This window comes from Apostichopus japonicus, chromosome 4 (assembly GCF_037975245.1).
Source record: "Apostichopus japonicus isolate 1M-3 chromosome 4, ASM3797524v1, whole genome shotgun sequence".
NCBI lineage: Eukaryota > Metazoa > Echinodermata > Holothuroidea > Aspidochirotida > Stichopodidae > Apostichopus > Apostichopus japonicus.
This window is the reverse complement of record NC_092564.1, coordinates 17,860,666-17,888,636: the sequence shown is the minus strand read 5'-3', so window position 1 is coordinate 17,888,636 and position 27,971 is coordinate 17,860,666. Positions and strand designations below refer to the sequence as shown.

Genomic DNA, 27,971 nt, shown 5'->3' with positions numbered 1-27,971 from the left:
AAAAGTAGTAATGTTAACTTTTCATAAAGGCATAATTTATTGATAGTATCTGTGACCATTGTAATTCCATCATGACATTTACACAGAAAGATTATAATATTGATTGTGGCCCCTTGATTTCATTACAAAGCTATGAATACAACCTCTATGTAGCCACAGAGACGAAAAAGAAATAGAAAGGAAGATAACAAAAGGTTTATGAAATCTTAATTACCAATCATTCTGAATATTAGCTCTAATATATATTTTTACATATGTTGAAACAAACCTCAAAATTTCAATAAAGCTTGCAATTTTAATTTAATCTCATTAAAATGTTTAGCATATCTAAAGTGCATATAATTTATGCAGCCTATCAAATAGACCACTCAGAATAAATTCGTTTTAAATGAAGCAATAGAGAAACAATTTTACAAGCACGTACAACTTATCCCAAGACTTTCAAATTACTCCAATTTTGTTATTTATATGAAAATAAAATAATAATAATGATAATAATAATAAATTAGACATAAGCTATGGTGAATGCCTTATAAAATACATGTATATTGGAAGATTGTGGAACCTGAGGTTGTTTGATTTCATTAATGCATTATATGCTACAGAAATAAAGCAGCAATTGTGCTAATAAACCTTGTCCTCTACTTTTAATTCACATCCTCTCTCCTCCCCAACCCCCCTCCCCCACCCCCGAAGGGAAAACAAATGTTCGTTGTGATCATGGTAGAAGGAAGACCTGGCATCAATGGAATGTAACTTTATTTTAATGAAAACTTAGAAGCTTCCATTACTTTAGTAAGCAAGCAACTAAAATTTAGGACAAGGTTTATTATAAACTTAGAAAACAAATTACATTTTAAATATAATAATAATCAAATTAAAACCTTGCAATGGGGCAAAACTATCCATTACAAAAGATGAAAGCAACCTAAATTATGAACACAATTAGTACATAACGCCATATATAATTGTAATGCGCTACAAAGTGGATTAGGATAGTTAACAGACCTACTGCTGTAAGCTAGCAGTATATGGATCGCAAAAAATAAGCCAAAATATCCCATAAAATGCAGAGTATATTGATTATCATCTATGAAATGAAATAATTCTCTGGCAAACACCTATGGAATGAGATAACTCTGTGGCACAATAAACTATCCTAATCAGAAAGTTAACAAAAACAAATTATTCCAATATGGTGGACTTTCCAATAATTTGAGTAAAACATTAATATCAGATCAGATTTAAGAGTGCTCAATGTGGGTTACTTGACATATAAGGAATATTAAAAAACATAGCTTTCAAAGTTAGCCAGCTTGTAAACTGGTAATTGTTAACTGGAAAACCAACTGGTTTTATGGAGACATCTTGCTGGATTTCATATACGAGATCTACTAATGTATTACTGTTCACAAGATTTGAAATTTTAGCATCGTTATAGAGTTCTGGTTATTAACACCGTTTTTGCACTAACATAAAACTACACGACTAGGTATGAAGTCCATATGAGCTTTACTTTTCGATTCACCATGCAAGGATTTCAGAGTTTGAGTGTCCATTAACCCATAACATGACATTTGACCTCCACAAAAACAATAGAGTTTCCTGTACTCATTATGTACAATGTATGACCTTCATCAAAGTTTCAAGAGTTTCTTAGAGTGATTGCAAAATGTTTAGACTTTGACCTATCTTGACATCAAATGTAACAAAAACAATAAGGTTCTTGTCCTCAGTAATGTGTATCTGCATTCCAAGTATGCAGTTAAACCATTGCATTGACAGTTTACATATTCACTTTTAAGAACAAAATGAATAATGGGTGCAATTTAAGAAATTTGCATATAAATGTATTGCTCATAAATTATTAGTTGTGAAAGGCAACTTTTCTTGAATATCACAAGGAATCATATTGTATAAAACTGGAAATGAGAGCTTATTCTCACTACTGATCCACTTACAAAAATTCAATGCAAAGTTCCTTTTTTTTTTATCCATTTTGAATTTTATTAGGAATAAAATTTCTGGACAAACACTGGAAGACTAAAATTTTGTCACATGCTTAAGCAAAGGGTTATAATTATTTATTGTTATTATTATTGCAACATTTGAAAAATTTATTACACAGATTGGAACACACTGTTGCTTTGAATTAAGCAGATAAAATTTGGTACATATATATGAGAAACATTTTTATTGAAAAATGTTTTTATTACATCATTGGTCACAACAGTTTTGTTGTTTGGCATAACATTGTTCATAATTGATGATATACACATTTACATCTTGACATTGGCCCATCTGTTAATTAATAATAATTATTTACAATAGAAGAATTAAATTTATGATTTCATAGTACAGTTTATATCATGGGTATATATATTCCTCAAACAAAACATTCATTAATTTGGCTTAAGTACTGATATACATGCATTTAAAAAAAAAAATGAAATATTCAAATATCATGATTATTTTCAATAATTCTTAAAGTAAGATTACATCTATCATAACAGTGATCGATTTTTCGGTGGAGATTGGCAATCGGTGGAAGCATTCAATGCGAGATTGAGAGTAATGGGTATAAAACTAGTTATTAATTTACATTCAACAGTAAGATTCTGGTACTAAAATATAAAATGATAGCCAAGAGTGGTAAGGACCGCCTCATGTGTTGAACTAGTCTCTGGAATGCCTTCATACAACTTGTTCTTACTGTTGATTATATAGTGTACAGTGGTAACAGATATAAATTACCTATTGAAATTTTTATTCAATTGTTTCTCAAAGAGTTAATAATCAGATACAAAAATAGTAACTAATATAATTTCATCAAAGTCACTTGACATTTGGTTTTAAATAATTGATAATTGTAGAATTTTATAACTAAAGGCTCTAGCAGTCATATGACTACTGGATACATTGTGTGCATTAGAATTTATATTTATACACAACTGACACTTAGAAACGTATTCCCTGTAATAACTAAAAATCTACAAAATATTGGCATAAAATTGTGATATAGTTACACAGAATTGCAAGGGTATATGTCCAGTTTTTATATTATCAAGTTAATACCGTGTAAAAAGACTAAGGGATAAATGGGGGTTAGGACCTAAGAGAAGTAGTGAATATATATTTTCAAAATTAATGAATCTCTATTTAAATTTTCTAACAAGCCAGTACCTAAACGAGTGCATATATATATATATATATATATTCAATATTATATTAAGCTACATTAAAATATTCTTACAAGCAAGTTATTCCTGAGACGTAAACCAAACCATCGTTTGGTAAGTGAAACTCTTTCAAACTGCCCAAATCTCTTCAATACCATTTTTGTATCCGTAGATTCTACATAGGTCATCAAAGGTCACATTAAATATCTCAGTTTCACTCCAGTACCTCTATCTCCATTTCCACAGAGACATCAGACCCTGTAGACTCCCCCTCTAGGCGCCTCAGTAGAATACCAAAAGTTGCCTGGAACCACAACAACAAAGAGAGAGAAAAAGAAAAAACATTAGTTTTGAAACAACGGTTAACCAAAAGTTATACAGAAATAAAATATATAGTGCAAGATATCTCAAAATCATATATAAACAGTAACGATGAGACAGAACAACGAACATTACGAAACGAAAAAGAGTCTGCAATGTTACGACGCAAACAATGAGAACCTCTTGAAACAAAGTGCAATACGGAGCAACTAAAACAAAAGGTACGAATAATTAAACTGAGAATACAAGACTTCTTTGAATGACTACTTTAGTCAAAGGGAAATTCCAGGGGAGGCTTTCAAGGTAATGCAGCAATTATGATTGGTTGGTTAGTGAGGCAACCCTAGAAGTGTGAGCTACATCCAGTGGGTATGTAAAGAAAAAACAAAAAAGGATTAAGAAGGGTTGGTCTGCAGGTAAGGGGCCGGAGGGGGGGGGGGGGAAAATATGCAGAGAATAGAGATATTTTATTTTTTAGGCAAAAAATAGGTTGCTTCATTCAAGAGCAGAAACAGCCAGAGTAATGGAATTTGTTAAAAGTTTCCTAGTCGTGATTTGTTTACTGTTCATTTACCTACATTTGTATTATATAATGCAGAATTATCCTTGAAATCCATTTCTCGCTGCCGTCTGGAATTATTGAACGAAATTGTGATCCCTGGTTACCACGGGATGCAAGGTTCTTTGGCTCTCTGACTGGCATCCCCGGGGAAGATATGGCTACATAGGGATGACCGCATAGTAACGGCAGGAGAGCACAGTCAGTTTTGTTGCAGGGCGTTGTGCAATCCTGATATGCTTGCTCTTTCCCACTTTCACTTGTGATAGAAAAACTAGTGAAAATGAAATCTTACCTTTCGACCCCGCCTGTTTGTCAGTTGTTTATAAGTGTCCCTTGTTTCTCCAGCGGTCATCTGATCTACGGAGATCATTCTACATCTCATGCACAAATCTGTAACCTGGAGGCAACAAAATGAACCATTACATGGTAAAGTTTATTTCTCGTTTCTTTATTTTTTTTATTTCACATAATATCAGTATAATTGTGAAATATTGATATGGATCTTTCCATGGGTTTAATTCCATTTCAGTTGAGACAGATGATTGGAATGGTTCAAAATTAGAGGAGGGATCGACTCCTTTATAATTGACGAACTTTTATACCACAAAATATGACTGATATTTTAAAGGTTTGTATTCTAGTATTAATGTTGCTGGAAAAATCATTTGCTTAAAAGGTCTAAATTGTCAAATACAGTTATAGCAGCATTCATACAGAGATCAAAACATGATATCACATGATGTCTGCTTAGGTGAATATTCACCATTTACTGGCTAAATACAAAACTTGTGCATTTTGCAGTTTGGTAGTTGGTAAAATCAATACACTTGCATTTTTCTGCATGTGGGTATTAAGAACATCAAATATCACAATCAATACTGTCACTATATATGCTGTTAATTCAAGGGAGAAATTGACTTTAGCAAGTAGTTATTTTCAAACACTTGCACTTTTTAGAAATTAAGTGGCTAAACTAACCAAAGTCTAGACTTGGAATGTATCATTATGTATTCTACAATCAATACCTTCCTTCATCAATAGAGACTGCTACCCACTTCCCAGCTGACTAGATCTCTTCCAGTACTACTCATATGTTTAACCCTTTATCCAGTAGTCACTATAATACACTCCTTCTCCCTAATTTGAATGAAAAAATTACGAGAAGAAATTCACCAAATTGTATTGTGTTTGGGAAATGCTTTGATCAGTGTGCAAGCAAACACCTAGGGCAGTGGTATACAAGTCGCTCATGCTTCTTACAAAGTAAGCTGGCATATTTTGTGAAACAAAGAACCCTATTGTGATGTCTTTTCACGCTAACACTTATTGGTACAGACGATGAGATGAGATTCACTGGATGGATTATGGTTGGTATTTATAAAGAGATAAAATGATTAAAAACAAATAATAATAATAATGCCGCTTTCTATGGTACTCACCTCAAAGACATTTGATCCGATTCTCAGTTTCCTCCATCCGTCCTCTTGGAACGGTTCCAACGGTCCCGAGATGACAAAGTTTGCTCTGAATCGATCCATGAGGGTTTCCAGATCATGTCCGGGCAGGGATTGCAGAAAGTCGGCTGTACTTGTAGCACTTATCAAGAGATACTGATCCACATTGACCAAAGAGAGTTTGCTGACACCCGATACATCGATGCCTACAGATTTACCGACGAGATGAAAGAAATTATTCAAACGGGTGGTCGTGTTGGAATAAAAACAATTTCCTGTCATGCAACGACACGCCAGGGCAAGGCTCTGACCAAAAGTGGCCGCAAAATCAATTTGGTCGACATCCTGCACATTAGGTATGAGGGTACGTATGATAGACACTTGGGTTTGACTATCCTACAGGCCTAACCCTGCACAGAGGCTCAATCCAGTGTGCTTTCACTGATTTGGGTCTCTCTGGCCACTTTGGCTATTATCAATTTTTCTCTCTAGACCCTTTTAGAAAATTGATTCAGAAAAATATGACAATTCATCAAAAAGTTGAATTCCTCTTAAAATCACTCCCTCTGCCACTCTTTGAGGTTTAAATTGTGCTGTGATAGCTTGTAACAAAGTATGTAACGTGTGTTTGGTTATTGACTGGCAACCAAAGATCACAACTGACTAAAGATGGGATAGCTTTATAGTAGAACACGGGCCTGAAGTCATTAGTTTAAATAAATCATGTTCTATCCAACGATTTCTTTAATCTCTCTGCTCTCTATCTTACTTCAAAATTGTATGCAGTCAGATTGTTGTATTAATGTCACAGGAGCTATCAGAAACTCACGTCTACTTTGTCAGAAAGACTAACATTTACATTAATGTAACGTTAAAAGATACATCACTTTCACAGCATATGTTAACTATATGTAAAGATATATAATTAATTTTCCAAACAAAAATATTCAACTAAAAGGTTGTTAATTGTCACAAAGTAGCCTGCTATGATGACTTCATCTGTAATTATTAGTCAAATGAATGTACTCAAGGGGAAAAAATGAAAGAACTGTTTTGTTTTAGTTTCTTCCAGGGAGTCTCCTACTTTGTTAAGTCTTTTTAAGACTTTATAGGAGACTTCCTTTCCCATTGTACACAATTGGCGATAAAACAAATAAATGAATTAATAATAATAATTGTGCACTAGGGGTTGTTTGGTTTCAGTATTAAAATGAAATGCAATCATTTCCATGTTATGTGACATAGATACGGATATTATTATATTGAATTATGTCTTACGTTCAGTTCTTCTTCTCCTGGCATAGTTTGCATTCTGTTTATGTAACCTGCATGTTTGTCCGAGGACTTCTGTCAGCCAATCAGAAACAGCATCACCGCAGTCAAAGGTTTGGCATCTGCAAGCGAAGGATGGTCAATACAAGTAAAGCCTTAAAGAAACAAATTTTAGGAGAAAAGTCTCTCATTATCTGTTCATATTTGCCCTTCTGAAAATGGGGGGAGGGGAGGGGGGAGGGGGATGCAGGAGGGGGTATGCTTTCTTTAACAGGCATCTGCAAGTGGAGTAAGGTCAACACAAGGAAAGCCTTAAAGAAACAAATTTTATATTTGTTTTGTATTTTCCCTTCCAAAAATGGGGTGAGGAGGCGGGGACACAGGATGGGGAAGCTTTCTTTAACAGTGCCAAATCTTGTCAGAAAATGAAGACTATTTGTGGCACTAAGTTTTCACTACAAAAGGACTCAGCGAGGGCAGCCTCCACACAAGTAGACTTGTAAAATCCTTCTCCCCATACCCCCCCCCCTCCTCTTGATCCCCTTAATCCTGCAGATTAGATTACCTGCAATGACAAACACACATTTACACAATCACAGTGACTTTCCACTGTGGGCTGTTAGTTATGAACTAGCAGCCTGTAATAATATGCTCATTTGGCTCAATTTATACCCACAAGCCATCTGTACATGATGTCTCACCTGTCTGCACAAACATTCTTGATTTCCAGGGAGCTTTCATTTGGTTCCATATCTAGAGGTAGATGAATTGGGTCCATCCCTGCATTACAAATTAAAATAACAAAAAAAAGAGAAAATCTTGACATGTAATTTCTAATTTTGAGTGCCAGAGTTTATAGACGAATAAAGACATGCAGTTTATGATTTTCAACGTAACCGTAGTGATGACATGCGTGAAGGAGATGGCGTATCAACCTGTGTGTATACTGTGTTCCGCTTAGGCCAATTAGAGCTAGATCCCTACAACATTTAATAAGGTAGGTACTGTAGATGGGATAACGTGCATGTCTGGGAGTTGGGTTAGGTACAGGTGCGCTGTGTCAAATTTTTATCTACAGTGCAAGAAACAACACATGCAAAAAATGATACACAAAGGAGAAGTCATACAAATCATAATAAATTAAATAAACCTAACACTTTAAAATAAATAATTTTAAAATTGATACTTTTCTATAAAAATGACCCTGTGAGGAGAGTCCCTTCACACTGACAGCCCCACAACCTTGCAAACAAAGGAGTAAGCTATGCCATCCCTAAGACCATTGTTCAAGCGTACAACATATGCTATCTGTTCCTTCTGTTCGCACTTCCACCTATGGGGAACGTTGCTTTGCTAGATCAGCTCCACAGCTCTGGAACAGTCTCCCCTTACATCTGAAAACAATCCAGCATGTGTCAACTTTCCAGAAAGAACTCAAGACTTTCTTATTCATGAATGCGTATCCATTTGTTTAATAACTGTTGTGTCCATTTTGGGTACTTTGCTCCTGCAGCGCTTCTGAGCAGTTTTTTTAACTGGATAAAAGCGCTGTACAAATTCTTATATTATTGTTGTTGGTTGGACCAATAAATGTTCCCCATAGGTGGAAGTGCGAACAGTAGGAACAGATAGCATAAAAAAAAAAATTTACATTCTAAGAAAATATCATTTGATTTGATACCTTGGTATTAACATCTCCCTTTGGGAGTCTCTATTCCTACCCATAGGTACTAACTGACCTTGCGAACTAATGGTCAGGAGGCCGGTCTCCAGGTCAATGGTCGGTTCGATCAAGCACATCCTTGGAACTCTCTTCTGACTGAGGAACACACCAGCTTCACTTACGATCATCCATTGTCTGTCATACATCAAACCCTGCGGTCCAATCTCCCAGTTTGGAACCTAAATGAGAAACATAATTATTTCATTGGGTTTTAAAATTTGTAGCAATTTCATTTAAAAAAAAAGAAAAAAAAGAAAGAAAGTAAGAAAACCAGTTTTCATTAATGACAAATTTTAGAGTATCTCTGAACAGTAAATAAATACGGAGGTGTGGCTATCGAAGACAAGACATTTACGACCGGATATGTGTTCACCATGGTGCAGGGTATAAAATGTTTACGGGGGTTTAATGACGGTACTACACAACATGAATAAACTAGTATGTAGATAACTAAAACTTACACACTTGGTACTATGTTGCATATACTGTACGTCTAAACTGCTCGCATGAAACATGCTGTTTCTGAGAATAACTGAAGAGAACCCTCTCCAAAACTGGACTAGTTTGGGTTTTCTATGAACAAGGTGAGTTACCTGTCTCCACCAAACCTTTGCACTCCAATGTATATCTAGCCGACAAAAAAGTTGGGAACATTTTAGCACTGTGGCCTCCACTTAGGGGTCAATGCCCACTTACACACCTCCTTCCAAATCCACCATTCTGCAGGCTGACGACTGAACCCGTACCGTTATTTGCATCTGAGCAGAGGAACTTGCATTCTTCCCCAGCACAAAAAGCAGATTTGCTAAAGAAAGACTCTTTACAATCTATTCATTTTGGATTTCCCTTTAAACCATTTTAAAGTACTCACAAGATAATACACCTATTAGCATAATTTACTGCATTGATTTTTAGATATTAATTCTGTACATGTTTTATCTCTTAATCACAGTAATGACATACATGAATGTTTGAGTTTTTCTGTCGAAAAGTACATCGCAAAATATTATTGGTCAGTAAGCATTTCATAAAATCTGTTAGAAATTCATACAGGAATAAACTATGATTACATATAATATATGAATAGGCATACCTTCATTGCTGCACATGATTTGATAGGATACAAGCAAATCTGAGAAAGCTTTGCTCTGGTGAACTGTCTGCCAGTCTGGTTCTCATCCAAAGAATTTTCTCTTTCCGTATGTGTCGTGCTCTTCCGTATGTCTTTGTACAGCTTGAAGTCTACAAAATTATCTCTCATAAAGTTTAGAAACACGTCCGCATCGGCCTTCAAAGACATGTAACCGAAAGAAATTCTGACGGCGCCGCTCGGTTTACCGTTGATGATATCGATATCGTCCCCACAAACATGACCGGCCTGATGGAGAGATTGAGAAAGACAATGCTTTGCAATCTTGTTACAGTGTTAACTCGCAGAATATTGCTCAACTTTTGTCAATTTGGAAGGATTAAACAGGGTCCATGCAGATCTTCAGTCAGGTGAATCTGTAACTACTGCAGCCTGCAGGTGTGCACCTGTTTTTGTATTTTGACTGAGGACTTGAACAAAGGAATTCCAAGTCCTCAGACTGTCATTTCAAAAAGAATTCCCAAAAATGTCCTCGGATGAATTCTTTTGTTCAGGGGTATTGTTAAGGTTAGCGTATGTCTATTTGAACAATGGAAAAAACAATGGGGTCCTCAGTCTGAATGTAAAACACTCCTATGGTGTGTGTGAGTGTATGTGTGCTTGCTTGCTTATATGATGGAGGGGAAATTGTGCTGTTGATCAAAATACATGGTCGATATATGATATGTGTCGCTTCTTCAATATGTTCGATGTTGATACAGCAAAAACTTTAGTAATGTTAAACTGGGCAACAAGTAGCCTCTCTGTTTTGGAGGAATAAGTTCACTTGAAGTTACCTTAAACATTAGGTGGACAAAGTTCAGTTAGCAGACAGTACTTATGAGGCCTACAAGCTTTATGAAACTAGTTAATACAGTCCACAGAACCATATAATATTAGAGCTATGATTTTAACACATATTAAACAAACAAACAAATAAACAAACACACAAACAAGAAAACAAACTTGACAGCTGACTAACCAACGAACCTTAGGATAATTATAAATTTAGTTAATTCTACTGATGACAAAGCTACAATATATTATTTCCAAGTATTTCAGACCCTTCAAGGTTCAAGTTTTTGTGTATACTATTATCAACGCTTACCTCATAATTTGCTTGAATTTCTTCGTCAGTAAGTCCCAGAAATAACTGACAAGCACCAATGTTGCAGAAGCAACCTGTCCTTAATTGGATCTTGTAAAGAGCTGCTAATTTCTGAAACTATAAAACATATCTGGGAGTGTAGTGCAAAATTACGGATGTTTCCTGTTTCAAAAGTTTGATAAACTGATACTGTCTTACAGTTATAATTGCATGTTGAGTCTGGTTGTAACTTTGTGTCCCCCATACAGACACCAAGTGATATTCACACATATTAACTGGATGTATTACAGTATACATGCATCCACCTCTCTAGAAGCTAGATACTGTATACTGTATGTGGTTACTGTTTGGTTGCTACTAATAAGTGTGTAATAACCAGTAAGTTCAATGAAGAACAAAGAATCCCACGTTTCATTTAAATTCGTTGTTTTCCAAATCTATGTGTTACTATCAGATTTCATAATAATTGCTGATGCAAATATGACTTAAGTAGCAGATGTTTTTAGTATCGATCCCCTGTTCCATTAATGGTGCCAAAAACAGGGCTTCTCGATATGACCCCCCACCGTCCAAATCTTCTCACGGAAGATTCCAAACCAACCCGCAGAAAACAATCTGTCCTTCACCTTGCACTATTCGGGTTGTTGTGATGGCTGAGCACTCAATTGGTCTACCCTTCACATTGCTCAAATCTAGGTATCGTGTCATTTTACCCTGCCATGCATTTAACTGTGACTAATACGTGATAAGGAGTAGAAAACAACAGCGGTTCAAATATGCCAAGAACTTCATCATTTATTTGTTGAGGATTGACAAAGCTGTTAAGGACTAAAAAGATAAGATATATATAGCAGAAATACTACACAGGAACTATAGAAATGCTACCCAAAATTCGAACACAGAAACTTATTTCCTGTGCTGGTGTACTTGTACTTTAAGTCTGCTTAATACACCCCACCAGGGCTGTGCTCTGATAGAATCTAAATTAAGTGCATGTTTTGGGAGTAGGTGTCACATCAGTACACCAGTGACACAAAAAAACAGTAACCATCCTAGCATCATATACATGGTACTGTAATACTTAACTGTGACTATGCAACTACAAAGCTGTAACACTCAACCATATTTTTTTCCATCTGATGCTGCGTATTATCTGTGTAGCCTACATAACGGTTTATACAACATGATACACGCTTACCTGGGCATAGCCGACATATTCTCCATTGGGATTTAGTACATTGAAACATATGATTGGTCCCTGTTTGTTTATGTCAGTGTAATCTGTTTTACAATAAAACTCCACAACTTCCTTTCCGTTGCTGTGTCTCAGGGACTTCAGATTGTCAAAAGTATATTTGGCAAGATAAAAGGTATGCTCTGAAATCGATGAAATACCACCTGGAACCAAGAAAAAAAGAACCATAATAAATTAAGATTAAAATTTGCAAAAGGTTGAAAAATTTGGACACTGAACTGAGTAAATTTTTAATATCATCTCTGTGCTTTTATTGTTCAAGAAAGGATAGATAAAGGGGGGAGGGGGGAGTTATATAATAGGTCTGTGTTTCCTGACTGACCAAGTATAGCCTGATACATCGAACAGTACCTCAAAAAAATAATAATCAAACAGTCCTCAGTGAAATCTTAGGAGGAATTTTTTTAACTTTATTAGGATTTAAAAATGGAACTTCAGGTAAGTCTAACTTGATCAGTTTTCAATGTTGTTTAGACTTACCGGCAAGACATTCAAGGGTATCAAGGCCATGTCTTACGGCAATTATGTCCAGAAAGGGTGGCGTACCATCTTCAAACCTGTTAGACAGAATATAAAATCTAAAGTCTTCAAGGATGGCTTCATATACCGTGTTAAACATTTTCTTTGATTTACTGCTACTTTTTTCCTACATAACATCTGGGACAGATTAATACCCTCTGAGGCACCATAAAAGATACCAGGTGTGGAAAACACTGATCAGTACTCAAAGAGACCAAAACTTGAGTATTTCATACTCCATAATTAGTACTCAAATACTACAAATCGTTCTGAAATTATCCACATATAAAGCTTGAAATTAAATGTATGCATTCAAACCCTCAATGATCAGTTGCAACAGCTTCACATAAAATTCCAGTCATATGTTTGATTTTCATCTTTGAGACACAAACGTTTGGATATTTCACTGTCACTTAGAGAGATCATCTGATTGTAATTTAAGTCAATGTGTTATTTCTTGACCTAACTCTTAGATCCAATGTAGCTGTTATGTGGAAGTAGGAGTGGCATGTCTGAGGATACACTGTAAGAAGCCAAATTATTTCTAGAAAAATTTGGGAAATAAGGATGCATTCAAAATCCAGACTAAAATAAGTAAAATTTATACATATGTATTTTTCCATATTATATACATGAAATACTGACAATTCAGATTGGTTGGCAAGTCTGCACTTTATGCTCCCTCCTACACCCACCCACCCTGCCCCCCCTATCTCTCATTCTCTCTCCCTGTCCATGTTGGTTAAATCTGCAAGCCCAACCAAAAGCTAAGAAAGCTTATATGACATGCCTAGAGCACCTCATAGGCAATTACAAAGATGGGTATGCAAAACACTTCTACTTCAATCCAAAGATTACTCTTTTCAGGTTTGCTCCACTATAAATATAACGTCATTTTTAAATTTAAGTGTCAAACCTTACCATTCATGAAATAATTTCCTAGGAACGAAAAATGGTTGGGTTGCAGAGTATGCCATGACTGCACCACCACCGAAATATCTCTTCCGGAGAATAGGTAGAGCGTCCTTTCTTGCGATCAGTGCGCCTAATCCTGTCGGAAAGCCAAACATCTTGTAGAACGACAACGGGACAAAATCGGCCTCACATATGCTGAGGTCGAGCGGGGAGGTGCTCACTAACGATGCCGCGTCCAACGCCACATACCAGTTTCCATGGCAACCCAATAATTTATCCAGGTGGCCATTTTTGCACATAGCAGTCCACTTTGCAGGATATTTACATCCAGAGAAGTTGCTCTGCCCCGGATAAGCAAACAAGTGGTCGGCATTGCTATCGGAGAGGCCATTGCATTCATGATTTGTTATGGAATCAGGGGAGAGTGCTGAGCTAATCTGATTCGGTGATAAGCACACTGATCGAGCACCATTTGCAGTAGCGACCTCTCTCATACCGACGACCGATGTATGATTATCTTGAAGGTAGCAAAAGATGCTTCCAGCTTGATCACCTCCTACTCCTCTATCGTTTTTCTCATCTGGACTTGAAGCCTCTTTGGTGGGTGACCATGGAAACCCTTCAGCGAGGAGCTTTAGAGCTCCTGTAGAGCCAGATGTGAATATGATGCAGTGACTATCCTGAGAGGTGTGAAAATACCTGAGAATTCTGGAAACAAGAAGAAAAATATATATGCCACAGGACAGAATATAGGATATAACACTATGTCAATAGAGTATGTCTGTTTGTCAAAACCATACAGTGAAATTAGCTGCTTGCATTCTCTAAACTTCATTCCGCTTCCAGAGTTAACTCAAGTTACTGATCTCTGTGCAATGAATACAAAGCAGTCGGTTCTACGAGCCGAAAGAGTTTATTTATTTATTTATTACAAGAGCAGAGTGAATGGAATCATCATGGAAATTAAACAAGAAATATTTGTCATTTTCTTTATTGCATGTAAATCATTTACTTTAGCCCCAGAGGAAGAGTTTACAGTAAAGCTTGCAACTTTATCACATTCCAAGGTAATTTTCAGAACAGTCAACTTTTGAAGAGTGTGTCCTATAATGACATCACAGACCACCAACTGTGTGTCCTACTTCCTGAAATTTTACAGGGAGTGGGTGGGGTGGAAGGAGTGGATAAACCTGTCAAAATGGGTTTCATAAGCTATATCTTGAGTTACGGAAGAGCTACTGAAATGGGGGTCCCAACTAACAGTGTGGAATATTTTTATTTTTAAGATACTGTAAGTGCTACATCATCGACAATCTAAAAATCCCTTTAAAAGGTTAGTCTGGTGGCTGAAGTTGATTGTTTAGCAAAATTTCTGAGACTTTTCTGAATCTTTAGGCAAAAACCATGGCGTCACCTCCTGGTGTAGTCGAAGGCCTAGCTAGCCAGTCAGAGTCAATTTCATGCAATCAACCATATCTGGAGTTATAGGTAAGCTATTGAGATGGGGTTTTCAACTAGCTGTAAAGAATATTTTTCTATTCTATACAAGCTTCACATTGTTTTCCACAAGGAAATCCTTTTAACAGGGTAAAACATGCGTTTCAATCACATTTTGCTTGCACAATGTAAACAGGTGTATATAATATTACAGGAATTGTCAGAATGAATTGGTCAGCATTCTGTATTTTACCTGGATCGAACTTGATCAATGGTGTCTGTCGTCAGCTCACTACTTTGACATCTAGTGTGAGGGTTACCATAGAGATTGCTTGTAAGGTCAGAGGTAAACTTATCAATCTGGCTTTTTGCAAACAGGGTAGTACCAGTGTTATCAAGGTAAACATAGTCTGTGGGGGAAAAAATAGTAAACATAGTAAAAAATATAAAAAATACTGACAGTGAATATGTACTATGTAGTTCCTTTTTTTCCTACTTTGTTTTCACATCAAAAATTCTCATTTTGGGCCAAGTAGTATTCAAATTAATGTGTGTTTTATGTATTGTGCAAAGTTTCTATCACTTTCTGAGCACACCTACTGTACTGTACCTATAAGCAACACAGATTACACTGGATATTCTGGTAGCTGAAGTGAATTGCTTTATAAAAAATACTGGTAATTTTCTGCATCTTTAGGTGAAAACCTCTTAGCATTTTGTATACATATGAATATTTCAAAGTCAGTACTATTTTGTGAATGCATTTAGGCAACAGCAAAGTGAATGAAGACATCATATAGCAATTCAACAACTGAAAATATTTTGGAGGTTTCATTAAAATTGAACTAATATTTCTACAAATAAAAGTCACACTTTGGCAAAATTCTTAAATCAGACATTGACATTTTGTATCAATGTCAATGACATCTACTGTAAGCAAACATTCAAAAAGTATCAAGTTTGAAGTTCAAATCAACAAGAAGTTATAATTAGAAAGAGTACATCTTTTCTAGGTCAGCTACCCTACTCTCATTACAGTACATCACAGACCACCAACCAGTACCAATGCTGTAGTCATGGTACTTTCATCCAGATACAGAGTACTCGAGGTTTACATTTACCAAGTACAGTACCAAAGTCTGAGTCCTGCATTTTAGGATCCGAGTACCAGAGTTCGAGTACCAGAGTCCGAGTACCAGAGTCCGAGCAATTAATAATTTGAATCCGAGTACAAGTATACTATTTGAGTATGTTTGATTCGTTAAATATACGCAAGAAGTACACAGAACTGCCTCATGATGATCAAAGTAAGCAGAGGATTTTAAAGTTGAATGCGATGGTATTGCTCGAATCTTGTTCTTGTACAGTTGTACTGTACATAACAACAAATTCAAAATGTCTCAATATTACCGAAAATTTTCTGATATTGGACAACGGGGAAGGCGGCAGTAGCAGACAACTTCTTGACGAGTGCACAGGAGTGTAAGAATAACAGTATTTACCGCTATCATGCTGCTAATTATTCCTATAAATTGAAGGAGCTTACTGTATTCCTCCAAGGGAATGAAAAATCAAACAGAACTCACCCGAGAGCTGCGGAAATTCTTGCAGTCTTTGTTTTGGATCCATTGCTTAATCAGGAAAGTTATGGTACTTTATATGAGATTAATTAACCATGCAGCCTCCTACTGTGGCATAGTTTTAGACTTCAGCTACAGGAGCATACTGTAGTAGGTTACTATGCACTGTTTGCAGCTCTAGATTCAGTATGGTAACCCTTTTCCAGCTAAAAAGTAAATTTAGATCAAAGGAAACAAAACAAATTGACTAGGAAGTCTGTTTGATTAAATAACCTAGAGCCTTTTAAGAATGATAAACTGTGCAGTATTAAATTTTGAGAAAATTTAATGAAATTGATAATTAGTTCCATCAAATGTATGTATGTATTTGTATGTATGTATGTATTTTAGATCCTCCTGCAAGCAGGAACTCGCAAAGAACCATCATTGGCTTATCAAAGCCGCAAGCTGACCGAAGTCAGTCTCTTATTTTCATATTTAACGTCCATGATTATGAATTGTCAATTGTCAACAACTCTGTAACTGGACCATAAATATTAATCTTGGAGTGACTCGAACTGGGGACCTTATGATTGGGAGGCACTGGCGTTAACCACTGAGCATGAGTATTGCACTCAAATGAGTATTGCAACCCTGTTTAGGTATTATTCTATGGTGACAAGATAGGCAAACAGAATTCTGCATATGGTCTAGTGAAATAACTAAATTTCCAAGATGAACATTTGGCATTTTAACAAAGTTAATTAGACAGAGGTAATGTATTATAACTTCCAGTTACCTTTACTATAGTACACATACTGTACAGTGTAGATCCACCCCATTGATGTCAACATGATGATGAGGGGGATAACTTCAATATCATGTCCCTGGATGAACCCCCAGAAAAATGTTCAGCATATTTCATGTGCACAGCATAATCTGACATACATGTTTATTTGATTTCGAAATGAGATGATGAGCCCAGCATTAGTGAACACCATGGTGTGCAGTATTACAATGCAGTTTTAAGAGAGAATGTCATTTTATAAAGCTGGACATTTAACAAATATCAGAAAGCTGAGGTAACTGAGGGATTCATAGTGATGCACTCCTCTTCCATAAAATACCACAATTGTTAGTAAGTGCTTAGCCCTTACCATCAATTAGAAACAAGTATTTATTAGTTGCTGCAACACAATAGACTACCTAGTTTTTTTGCACAGCTGTTTTCCCTCACAACAAGTGCTTGGAAGAAGATTCTGGATTCTGTGGTTTTTACTTTCTTGAAAACTAGCTTTGAGCAGTGCATTTGGAAAGTCAGTTTTTGAAGTGGCTACAAAAAGTGCAAGCTTGAAAGACTAAAAGTTAATATGAGGCCTAGCCTAGGCCTACAAACATTTTACCCAATTTAGGCAAATTCCCAGGCACTAGCCTATGTAAACAATACCATTACCAGTAAGACATTTCGTTGTCTACTTAAGGCCTAGGCCTAGCACTCAATAGCTGGGGAAACAGGGTGAAGGCCTAGTTCCGTTACTGTTTTTCAACACCAAGTCACAGTGTCAGTAGAATACCTTTGTCTTAAATAATGGGTTAGTCTTACAAAAGTCACAATTTACTTGCGATAACGTAGGCATTGGCCTACGTAAGTATCACTCGTTGTATTACATAGTATTACTAACTTAACCCTAGGCTTACGTTAGGGCCTAAATTACATTTGTTTATATTTATTATTTACAGTCACGGAGGTCGCTTCTTCCATTTAAAAAGTACTTGAACATCGAATCCAAACACCCCATCTTATTCCTTACAACAAGAAAGCATTCTGTGTAAGTTTTACCTTTCGGGTTGATTGAAAGTTCGTTTTTGAAGTAAAAAAACTTACTTCTTTCGTAAGACCTGATCACCTCGGATGATGTCTTAGTTTCTCAATACATGTTATAATACAGAGGTGCGGCTTCGTTTACATTTGGTTAATCAAAATACGTGACCCACTTCTGCGAAACATCTGAGCGAAAAGATGGTTGCATTCAATAACATTAGATATGCAGCAATGAAGCTGATATTTTCTAACATTGTTTGGAAGAACAACATACGTTGGGTCTCGGGAAACGTGAACTCTCATGGCAATTACAGCGTGATGTTTTTTGGAAACGACCAGTTTTCTCTGGCCCATTTGCAAGCAATGAACAGCCTGTTGTACGAGAAAGATATATATTTTCTGTTACTGTGTTAGGCTATCTTACCCAGATTAGGCCTAAACCGACTTTCTTTACCACCTGTTGTTATGAAACCGTAACCATAAGCCTGTGGCTTAATTTACCATGTGTCGGACTAGGCCTATAGGCTATCACTGATCTACATAACTGTCCTTATAGTCATTACTAAGGCCTATCTTGTAAGTTGTATTGCAAAAATGATGGGTTATGAATGTGAAACACAACTTAGATTTGGCACTTTTGCAGTATGAATAGTGTAATATATAATGGTGAAAGTGTGGTTCATGACAGTAACTTGCTAATTAATATTTGACTCACTTGAAGCCTGTAACTAGAGTATAGGGTTTGTTCTAACTTATATTTATACATACTTATGGAAAAGAATAAAGGCCTACAGTATGTAGACCATTCTTAAATCAGGTTCTTAGTCAGTCATAAAAATAACTTTAATGTGGCCAGTGTGATGCTACACATGCAGATTATTGGAGCGATATGAAGTGTCTTGACTAGAATTGGCGGGTCAGGAAAGTGCCCAATTTTATCATGCTTTAAGTTGTTAAAAGTACCTCTTTAAAGATCCTGTCCTGTTATTTCCAGGCAACTGAGGAGATACATTAGTTCATTAAAAGTACAGCAGCAGTAAGGGAATCCAATTTGAGAAGAGTGAACCATTAACTTCTTTGTTTGAAAATTAAGACACACTGAGTTCCACCATGGCATGCAGAAAACATGTAGGCTACCTAAGTACTGTATTCAAGTTTGCGTAATGTTATAAATATAGTGACATTTTGTAACGTCACAAAAACCTTTAGAAGATGCATGGGGACAGTTAAATTTGCAGATGGAACTAAATTTTTCATTTAAAAAATGGGACAATCTGGATTGATCAGGACATATGGTAACCCTAGCTTAAAGGGTGGTGCTGAACTAGCATGAATGACCATTATACCATTTTCTACAGATTCAGACAATATTGATGATGAAAAACTTAATAGACTGTTTGCTGTACCAAACTGTGTTAACTGCTTTTTTCCCTACTTTTCATAGCAAAGAAAGAGATCTCATAACCAACCTGAATGTTGTCTCATCAGAACCAAAGGTGAGTTTAAATCCATGCAGCTTTTAAAAATTGTCTACATGAAAGTCAGTGTGTACACCGTATACCCTTATGATGCATGTTCAAGCGAATTTGCCTATAGTTTTGTCGATGACGAATGTAACTATCATTTTCAGTGTGTTGACAAGCATAATATTTAGTATGCTGTTGATAAATCTTTGTAAATACAGTAAATATGCAGTGTTGTCAAATCCACTCATTGCCAGCTCGCTCATTTATGGTGAATCCCATTTTATTATTGCAGATAGTGAGAACACGAGGACAAAAGAAGCTACAGATTACCCCGGTTGTTAAATATTGCCATGAGGAAGGGCTTCCTGTTCGTCACTGGCCAATCATTGAAGATGCCAGAGGATTTGACCTTGGAGTCGTAGTTTCCTTTGGTCACATGATTCCAGACCGTCTGATTCAGTGTTTTCCATTGTAAGACTCTTTACCATCACTTTCTATTGAGCCAGCAGCACACTGCCTGAATGAACACGACTTGACTTGACCATTGTGACCTAGATTATGATAGTCATCAATACCCATAGTCATACAACCGATGAGCACACTCCTTGCGACAGCTTTGCCCTGTACGACTGGTGATCTTTAAGGTCATACGCGAACTTATTTCCTCATAATTGGTTACAGTAGTTGAAATTGTAGTTGTGAACCGCCACAACTGTTGTCATCATGCCAGTTGGGAAAATTGTCATATGTTGAGTTTCCCAGATGAGATGACACCAAAGCAACTAAAAATTAGCTAAATTTTGATCAGTCATAGTCAAAAGCACATGCACACTGCCCAAATACCCACCATTTTTCCACATTATGGCAGAGAAGTTGAGTGGGTTTGGGTTTATTCAGGCGGTTTGTGGTCGGCTTTGGAAAGATTTTTTGAACCAGTAGTGTCAGTTTAATTGTCACTTTGTATCATATTTATTGTGCCAAATTACTTGCAAATTTATGTATTTTTCCCTGAATTGTTCTTAACTTTTCTATGCAGAGGTATTCTAAATGTCCATCCCAGCTTACTGCCAAGATGGAGAGGAGCTTCCCCAATACCTCACACTATTCTGGCTGGGGACAAGATTACTGGTGTTACAATAATGCAAATAAAACCTGATAGGTAAGTGAGAAAAAGCTGATATTGCTGTAGTACTTAGCAGATCTAAGAACTTGATCGAACATATAACTTACAAAATTAAAACTTTATTGACCCCGTCCATTTTTCTTTCTTACTTTTTTGCTAGCTAGATTTGACGTTGGACCGATAGTTGCTCAAGAAGACGTTCCTGTCTCAACTGATGAGACAACAAAGTCTTTAACAGAATTACTCTCTAGGAAAGGATCAGAAATGGTATGTAAAGTGGGCCGATTGCTAAACCAATGCAAAGATGTAGTGTAATAGCTTTTGTACACAGGAAACATAATATTTTTTCTATAAGAGACAGAGTTAAGGACCTTCCAAACTGCGACACCAAATTTGAAAACTAAATTAGTCCATGCAACTCCTTTGAAATATCAGTTTAAACGATCTTACAATGAGCAACAGGACAATGCATTTACAGGGAATTCAGGCATGTCATAATGTAGTGAGGAACATTGTTTTAAGCTTCCAGAGAAATATGTAATTATATTACAGAGATCTTCCCTAATTGGAGGTTAATGCTCATTAGCGTTGATGGGTTGGAGGAGGAGGGGGAAGGGGGGGGCGTGGCACGAGAAGTTGTTGGACTATATTTTAGTAAATGAACTAAAGACAAAGTATAGTCCCCACCCCCCGGCCCTTTCCCCACCCTCTTCCTCACTTCATGCAGATTTCCCTACATTTACTTGTGCCTCGCAATGTAGCTATGCAGGGACAAGCTGGTGTTGCACTAAAATGAACTTTAATGTCAAATCTTTTCTTCCGTTATAGTCTAAATTAAGCGAAGAAATGTGTGCAAGCTTTCGTTCAGACATGATGATATTAACAAAACAATGTGAATGGGATTTACGTGACTTCCCCAGCGGCAGTATTCTACTCAGTTGTACAGTAACAAGGGGCTCAACATTTTAAAAAGCATTTGTTTGGCACCCTGTAATCTTTGGTCTCTTTCATTACAGCTTGTAAAAGTTATTCAAGATTTGAAGACATATCAGCAAAATGAGAGAGTTCAAAGTAGTGAAGGTGCAACACTAGGTAAGAGTTATTAGCAAATCTGAATGAATTTAATGTGAATATAGAGTACTAGCCCTTTCAATGCTGATATGCTAGAAATACAAAAAGAAAATATCCTTTTCTATAAATCAAGACATTTTAGTTACGTAATCTTACTTGAACCTCTTCGGGGTCCAGTAAATAACATGTAGAACTGTGCAGAAACTCCAGGAATGTATTTGTATCTCAAAATAATTTGAGAATGACAAAGCAACGACTGTTTTAGATCTTGCACAAATACAAATCACCCCTAATTAATAGTGGAATATTCCAACCGGCGACGAGAGGGACATGGTCCGTAGATTACTATAAAGATTTTAGCATGATTTTTAATTTCTTTGTTTAAGTGTTGGTGGATTAAGAGTAAAAGAGAGTTTGTTCTGCTCGATATCTTTATAATGTGCATGTCTGTGTGTGTCTGTACGTTGTGTGTGTGTGTTTGTGTATATGTTCCTGTGTGATGCCTTGGTTTGCAAACTCAATACCGAAAAAACCACATGGTGGGTGAACAACTTCATTCGTGGAATGTAGACCCTAGAAAACTTTGTAAACACAAGTACAGCTAAAGTGAAACTTGACTGTACTTCATATACGTAGCATGTAAATCCAAACATGTTAGTGATTACAAGAACCTGTTTTGATTTCTGTGGAGGATAAAAGTCACTTGAATTGAACATAAGTCCGAAAATTTGTAAACACTCCAAACAACTACAAAAGTAAAGCATGATTGTAACCTTATACTCAATACATTGGTCCAATATGTTGCAAATAATCCTTGCCTACGATCAGTCCAATGAATCTGAATGTGCTATGTACATGCAGTGTTACATTGAATGTGAAACCTGGCAGTGAATCATTAAGCCTGTCGGTTTTTCTGGGTTTCCCTTGTAGCTCCTAAACTGAAACCATCCATAGGCGTACTCAACTGGAAGAACACATCTTTAGAAATCGATAGAATCTTCCGGGCAGTTGCAGGACAGGTTTGTAATCTTTGGATGTTGTAGATTATGTAATTCATCAGAAGAGTACCATACTATAGTATCCCGTAGAGCTTCATTTGGGATAGAGATTTTATAAATACTACCAATTAGAGGTAGCACAGAGCTGTCCCATCCATAGTTTCCATGTTCTATGTCATAAAGATTAACTGTGGTGAACAACTTCCCCAAGCAGCTAAGAAAAGCCATGTTCCTTTGGAAGATATCACAAATTTAATGTTCCTTCGCACACAAGGCTGGAAATGTCATTGATATCAAGGCTGAATGTGACATCACTGAGCCACATATGCTTCAGTTTGGGATATTTATTGTCTTTTTGTTAAAACGTTTATTTTCTGTAATGGAGATGGATCTTGCAAATTATGCTTTAGAATCTAAGATATTGCAGCTCTTCAAGTGACCGAATGATTTCCTTGGTTTCAGTGGCAACACCGTTAACATTCTACCTTGCAAATATGGAAAGAGAAGCAAAATGAAAGTAAAAGGTCTCAGATCCTAGTGGTACTATGAAATCGCAGATTTACAAACTTAAAAGCTCCCAGACAGGTCCTTTTTTTACTAAGATATATCTCCCGAACGGAGCCAGACGTTTCTTATCTATTTAGTGGAGTTATTCTTCACCAAGAACTCTCCGTCAGATATTAGCTTAAAGATGATGGGTTGGTTTGTGTCCCATTTAAATTCTTGCCCTCCCTACTCCCTTCCTCAAGCTGTAAGTACCCATTCCAGCGTTATACTTCCCCTTTAAGAGACATAGTGAAACCGGAAATTTATAATCAGACGGCAGTGAATTAGCAGACAAATTTCCATTTGCGTTTCTCTCACCAAAATGAAAGATCTTAGCAAAAGTTACATGGTACATCTCCATTGTTGAGTCTGGTAGTGCCATAGAATAAGTAAAGCGGAAAAAACAATAGCTTACATCACTGTAGTCACTTGCTAATTATCATTTACCATGGTTGTGACAATATGCCCTTTAAAGAGAGTAAAGTATCAATGCATAATTCTTTAATGCATAATTTCTTTCTGTAAGTTTTTATAGAAGAAACTTTGACAAAATTATTCACTAAGTTTACATTGCTACTTTGATCACATTATGATAAACTTTTTTCTATTTTATTCTAAAGATTCCAATTAAAGCTTCTTGGAGGAGTGAGGAGTTGCGTCTATTTGACATGGTACGATTGAATGAAAATAAGTCATTCACAGAAGGTAAGAGTGACTTTTTGAATGATGTTCCTCTTTGAACTAAGATGTTGTATACTGCATACAATATTGCTAAGCTGATATTGAGCAGTATTAAAATGATGTTTATCGTGTAAAGTGCCAAAGCTCACTTGCTGTCGATAGGTGAGGTAAAACTACTGCAGAAATGAATGAAATGTCATTTCCTATAGTAAAATTATTCTTGACGAAACTCTCCACTGGTGACAAGTTCTTGTGTTCTGATTTGCTGAATGCTTTCAAGTTCCTTTACCACTTAGCAGTGAACATAAATACAGTAGCATTTCAATCTAGCATTAAATTCTACACATAATGGATGAATGTTTCACATTAACAAACATAAATATGCTCTGCTGACATGAAAATTTCATCCTGTACTTGTAACAGTACCGTACCACACAGGAAGACTGAAGACAAGCAGTGGAATATGCAAGCCGTTGCTTAGGGACTGTTCCAGTTAATAACTTACTCCTCAAACACAAATCATGTTTGATGGTATGAAAGTGAAGTTCTAAGTCTGCAGTGGGTATAACGCAAAATGAACAGTTTGAAGCCAAACTGATATATTGGAGCCATGACAGGTTTCAGTTGAAAAGGCCCCAAAGATGCTAGAAAATCAGAAAATGGTCACCCATGCTCAAATTGCATTTAAACATTTTAGGTACCCACACTGAGTTATTTAATTGTCTAATTCTAACAATCCTCGATATGTCTTACAAACAAATGTTTGTAGACCAGAACTTCCCAGGAAACTAATTTTGAAAATGCCTAGCACCTTTGAGCATGCTAAATTTATGTAAGGCCTTTAATACAGGTGACCTTCAATGCTGAACTCTTTAAAGGTAAACAAAATTCCTCAGAGGTGTTGACAGGTAACTTAAAATCCTAAATCAATCACATTTGGGACTTACAGAAAGGCTGAAGGGTCCAACAGTGAATGAAGTCAACTCTAATAATTTGCTGTCCTTGTTTATATATCTGTAAAATATAACAGTTACACAACCTATACCTTTAATACATGGTCACTAGCTGAGATAACAGCCTTGCTGTTTTTCTAGTGTCCTTCATATGTTAACCTTCCTACTGTAATGTTTTATTGTATTTCTCTTGTACAAACATGAGAAAAAAAATTGAAATTAAATATGACCTTGATTTTTTCAACAGGTCTAAAAGATGATAATCCCGATTGTGGTACAATGCGATACCACAAACCTTCGCAGACACTCCAGATTCGATGCCAGGTATTTTGACTTGATTTATTTTCCCTACTGCTACTTGTGACACCAGCAGTTTGTTGAGGACTGCATATGGTTTTTGGTATGGCTGAGCACTGGAAGACTTTGCTTGTAACATCCTTACTGAACACCCTGTACACAGTAACTGACAAGAACATATACAGACAGATGACCATTAAACTGTCAGAATTGCTTCATTTCATCAAATAATTCCATATTCCTGTACACTTTGTGAAGGTTCTTCAGTAACAGCACAAAATTGAAGAAAAACAGACACCAATTGGAATGTTGTCCATGTATGACATCGCAAGTTATTGCTCAATGTATCATGTACTTATCCGAATATAACAAATAAAGTTTGAAAACAGAATAAGCTATGGATTTGGGAGCTGGGATTTGTTAACTCATGTTTGTTTAGATGGCACTCTTGTGTTTGTCAACGTGTGAAAAAAATATTTCGTAGTACACTCTTTCTCAGCATAATGATGTAACACTGCCGTTTTACAATCGTTGTCCATAATTTTGAACGCTCAAATAAATTGTTTCTAAGAGGAATATTCATTTCTCCCCATAGACTCTAAACACTAGCCCTGATCTGCACCATCCCCCATGTTAAAGTCTGGTAATTAGAAAGAGAAATAAGCATTGCCACAATCATACATCCACTACTAGGCAGTTTTTCCTATTATTTTTAAAACAAACCAACAATCTTGATGGAAGTTTTTTTGTTAAGTTGAATTGTGGTAACAATTTGTAGAAAACAGATGATTTTCATAGAATTTTGATATTCTTAAGGAACTCGTTGGTATTTTGTTGTTGTTGTTTATAAAAATAAATTCTCCATTTTCTACTCAAAATTTATATCATCATGTTGTATTTCTTCATTTATCCATATAACAGGACACTTGGGTTGGCTTCAGGAGTGTTGCCATTGGAAGGAAGAAAAATATGTCTGCGAAAGAGTTTTATAATGGTTTCCTTTCCAGTAATCGATCGGGAACACAGACAGTGTTAGCCTGTTAGATCAGAGTCAAAGAAGAAGAACTGAGTTTTACCCAGAACTACCAAGCAGGCTGTTCTCTCGTAAGCACAGACTGTCTATTGTTAGATCTGGGAGACCGACAGTGCTAGATCGGAGAGAGAGAAGAATGAAAAAGGCAAGCTATTCTCCAAGAAGCAAATACTTTCCAACCATTCATCTGGGAAACCAACAGTGTTGCAGACTAACAGAGCTGAGGTTACGAAGAAGAAAAAAACAGGCCATCCTCTGATAAGCAAAAAGTGTCCAATCATCGATCTGGGAGACCAACAATCTTGCAGGCTATCCGAGACTTTTGAACCATTAATATGGGAGAGCGACAGTGCTAGATCAGAGAGAGTGAAGAAGAGCTGAGTTTACCAATGAATATAAAGCAGGCTGTTCTATAAGCAAGAACTGTCCAATCATCAATTGGGATGCTGACAAAATATTGCAGGCTATCAGAGAGAGAGAGGAGCTGAGTTTACAAAGTAGAAAACAGCAGGCCATCCTTTGATAAGCAAAGACTGTTGAAACCGTCCATCTGGGAGAGACAGTGCTAGATCAGAGAGGGTGGAGAAGAGCTAAGTTTACCTATAAATAAAAAGCAGGCTATTCTCTCATAAACAAGAATTATCCAATCATCGATTTGGGAGACAGAAAAAATTGCAGGCTATCAGAGATATGGAGAGTAGCTGAGTTTACAAAGAAGAAAACATCAGGCCATCCTCTGATAAGCAAAGACTGTTGAAACCATCGATCTGGGAGAGACAGTGCAAGATCAGAGAGAGTGGAAAAGAGCTAAGTTTACCAATAAATAAAAAGCAGGCTATTTTCACATAAGTAAGAACGATCCAATCATCGATTTGGGAGACAGACAACATTGTAGGCTAAGACAGAGAGAGCGAGAGGAGCTGAGTTTACAAAGAAGAAAACATCAGGCCATCCTCTGATAAGCAAAGACTGTCCAACCATCGATCTGGCAGCTATCAGAGAGAGAGAGAGAAGAGAAGGGCTGAACAAGTATAAATGTAGACTCTTGTCCGGAAGGCCGATCTGTGTGTAACCCTATGTATATTGGAGAAGGACTTCATGTAACAAGCAAGAAATTGTTGGCTTTACTGCCTGATAAACAGAACTCTGTTATGTCCAATTATCTGGAAACTTGACAAATTCTGCAGTGCTGTATCAAGACTTTCTGTATCTAAATATGAGAACCTCTACATGTTAATAGTGAACATGCATATACATTATTGTTGTAGTTACTATACTGCCAACAAGGACTATTGGATTATAGACTGGAGACTCACAAATCTATGAAGAGATATTTATACAGAGGAAGAATGTTGTATAAAACTGAAATCTATATAAGTCAGGTGTGTTATTCTGTTCAGTTTTATGTAAACATATATTGATTATTTATTTTATCATCATGGCAATTTAAATATAATTATGAAAACATTTTTAAAACCCATATGTTGAGTGAATAATTGACACTAAATCAATGATATTAACAAACTGCATACAGCTGCACCTAAGTTA

At 36.4% G+C, this 27,971-nt stretch overlaps 2 protein-coding genes across 7 annotated transcripts; one reads left to right on the top strand and one right to left on the bottom strand.

The window, feature by feature from the left end:
- Positions 1–13: 13 nt before the first annotated feature.
- On the bottom strand, positions 14–18,443 carry LOC139966656 (molybdenum cofactor sulfurase-like). Of its 5 annotated transcripts, none has more exons than XM_071969911.1 (14): positions 18,319–18,443; positions 16,461–16,660; positions 15,128–15,284; positions 13,444–14,145; positions 12,484–12,560; positions 11,947–12,146; positions 10,749–10,865; positions 9,605–9,889; positions 8,528–8,690; positions 7,490–7,568; positions 6,795–6,910; positions 5,502–5,722; positions 4,355–4,459; positions 14–3,483 (listed from the first exon to the last, which is right to left on the bottom strand). In XM_071969911.1, exons 2-14 carry the CDS (start codon positions 16,501–16,503, stop codon positions 3,394–3,396), a joined length of 2,355 nt encoding a protein of 784 aa, XP_071826012.1. In that variant the 5' UTR covers positions 16,504–16,660; positions 18,319–18,443; the 3' UTR covers positions 14–3,393. The 5 variants fall into 5 exon arrangements, with proteins under 5 accessions (XP_071826012.1, XP_071826014.1, XP_071826015.1 ...); XM_071969913.1 differs by having other exon boundaries at positions 18,274–18,356; XM_071969914.1 differs by lacking the exon at positions 18,319–18,443 and adding an exon at positions 18,172–18,190.
- LOC139966666 (methionyl-tRNA formyltransferase, mitochondrial-like) lies at positions 18,388–27,899 on the top strand. 2 transcript variants are annotated; one of them, XR_011792719.1, is made up of 11 exons: positions 18,388–18,632; positions 19,700–19,751; positions 20,014–20,192; positions 20,758–20,880; positions 21,009–21,111; positions 21,861–21,936; positions 22,846–22,934; positions 24,080–24,164; positions 25,341–25,417; positions 26,312–27,151; positions 27,371–27,899. XR_011792719.1 is itself a non-coding variant. In XM_071969930.1 (10 exons), exons 1-10 carry the CDS (start codon positions 18,454–18,456, stop codon positions 26,432–26,434), a joined length of 1,086 nt encoding a protein of 361 aa, XP_071826031.1. In that variant the 5' UTR covers positions 18,388–18,453; the 3' UTR covers positions 26,435–27,899. The 2 variants fall into 2 exon arrangements, 1 of the variants encoding a protein (XP_071826031.1); XM_071969930.1 differs by having other exon boundaries at positions 26,312–27,899.
- The last annotated feature ends 72 nt before the right edge of the window (positions 27,900–27,971 follow it).

Coding starts and splice junctions, on each gene's coding strand:
- LOC139966656 (XM_071969911.1), bottom strand. CDS start 16,503: ATGGATCCAAAACAAAGACTGCAAGAATTTCCGCAGCTCTCGG. Junction 6,911..7,489: donor AAGAATGTTTGTGCAGACAG/GTGAGACATCAT, acceptor CTTCGCTTGCAG/ATGCCAAACCTTTGACTGCG. Junction 4,460..5,501: donor TCGGATCAAATGTCTTTGAG/GTGAGTACCATA, acceptor TGTTGCCTCCAG/GTTACAGATTTGTGCATGAG.
- LOC139966666 (XM_071969930.1), top strand. CDS start 18,454: ATGGTTGCATTCAATAACATTAGATATGCAGCAATGAAGCTGATATTT. Junction 20,193..20,757: donor CTGATTCAGTGTTTTCCATT/GTAAGACTCTTT, acceptor TTTTCTATGCAG/AGGTATTCTAAATGTCCATC. Junction 21,112..21,860: donor CTAGGAAAGGATCAGAAATG/GTATGTAAAGTG, acceptor CTTTCATTACAG/CTTGTAAAAGTTATTCAAGA.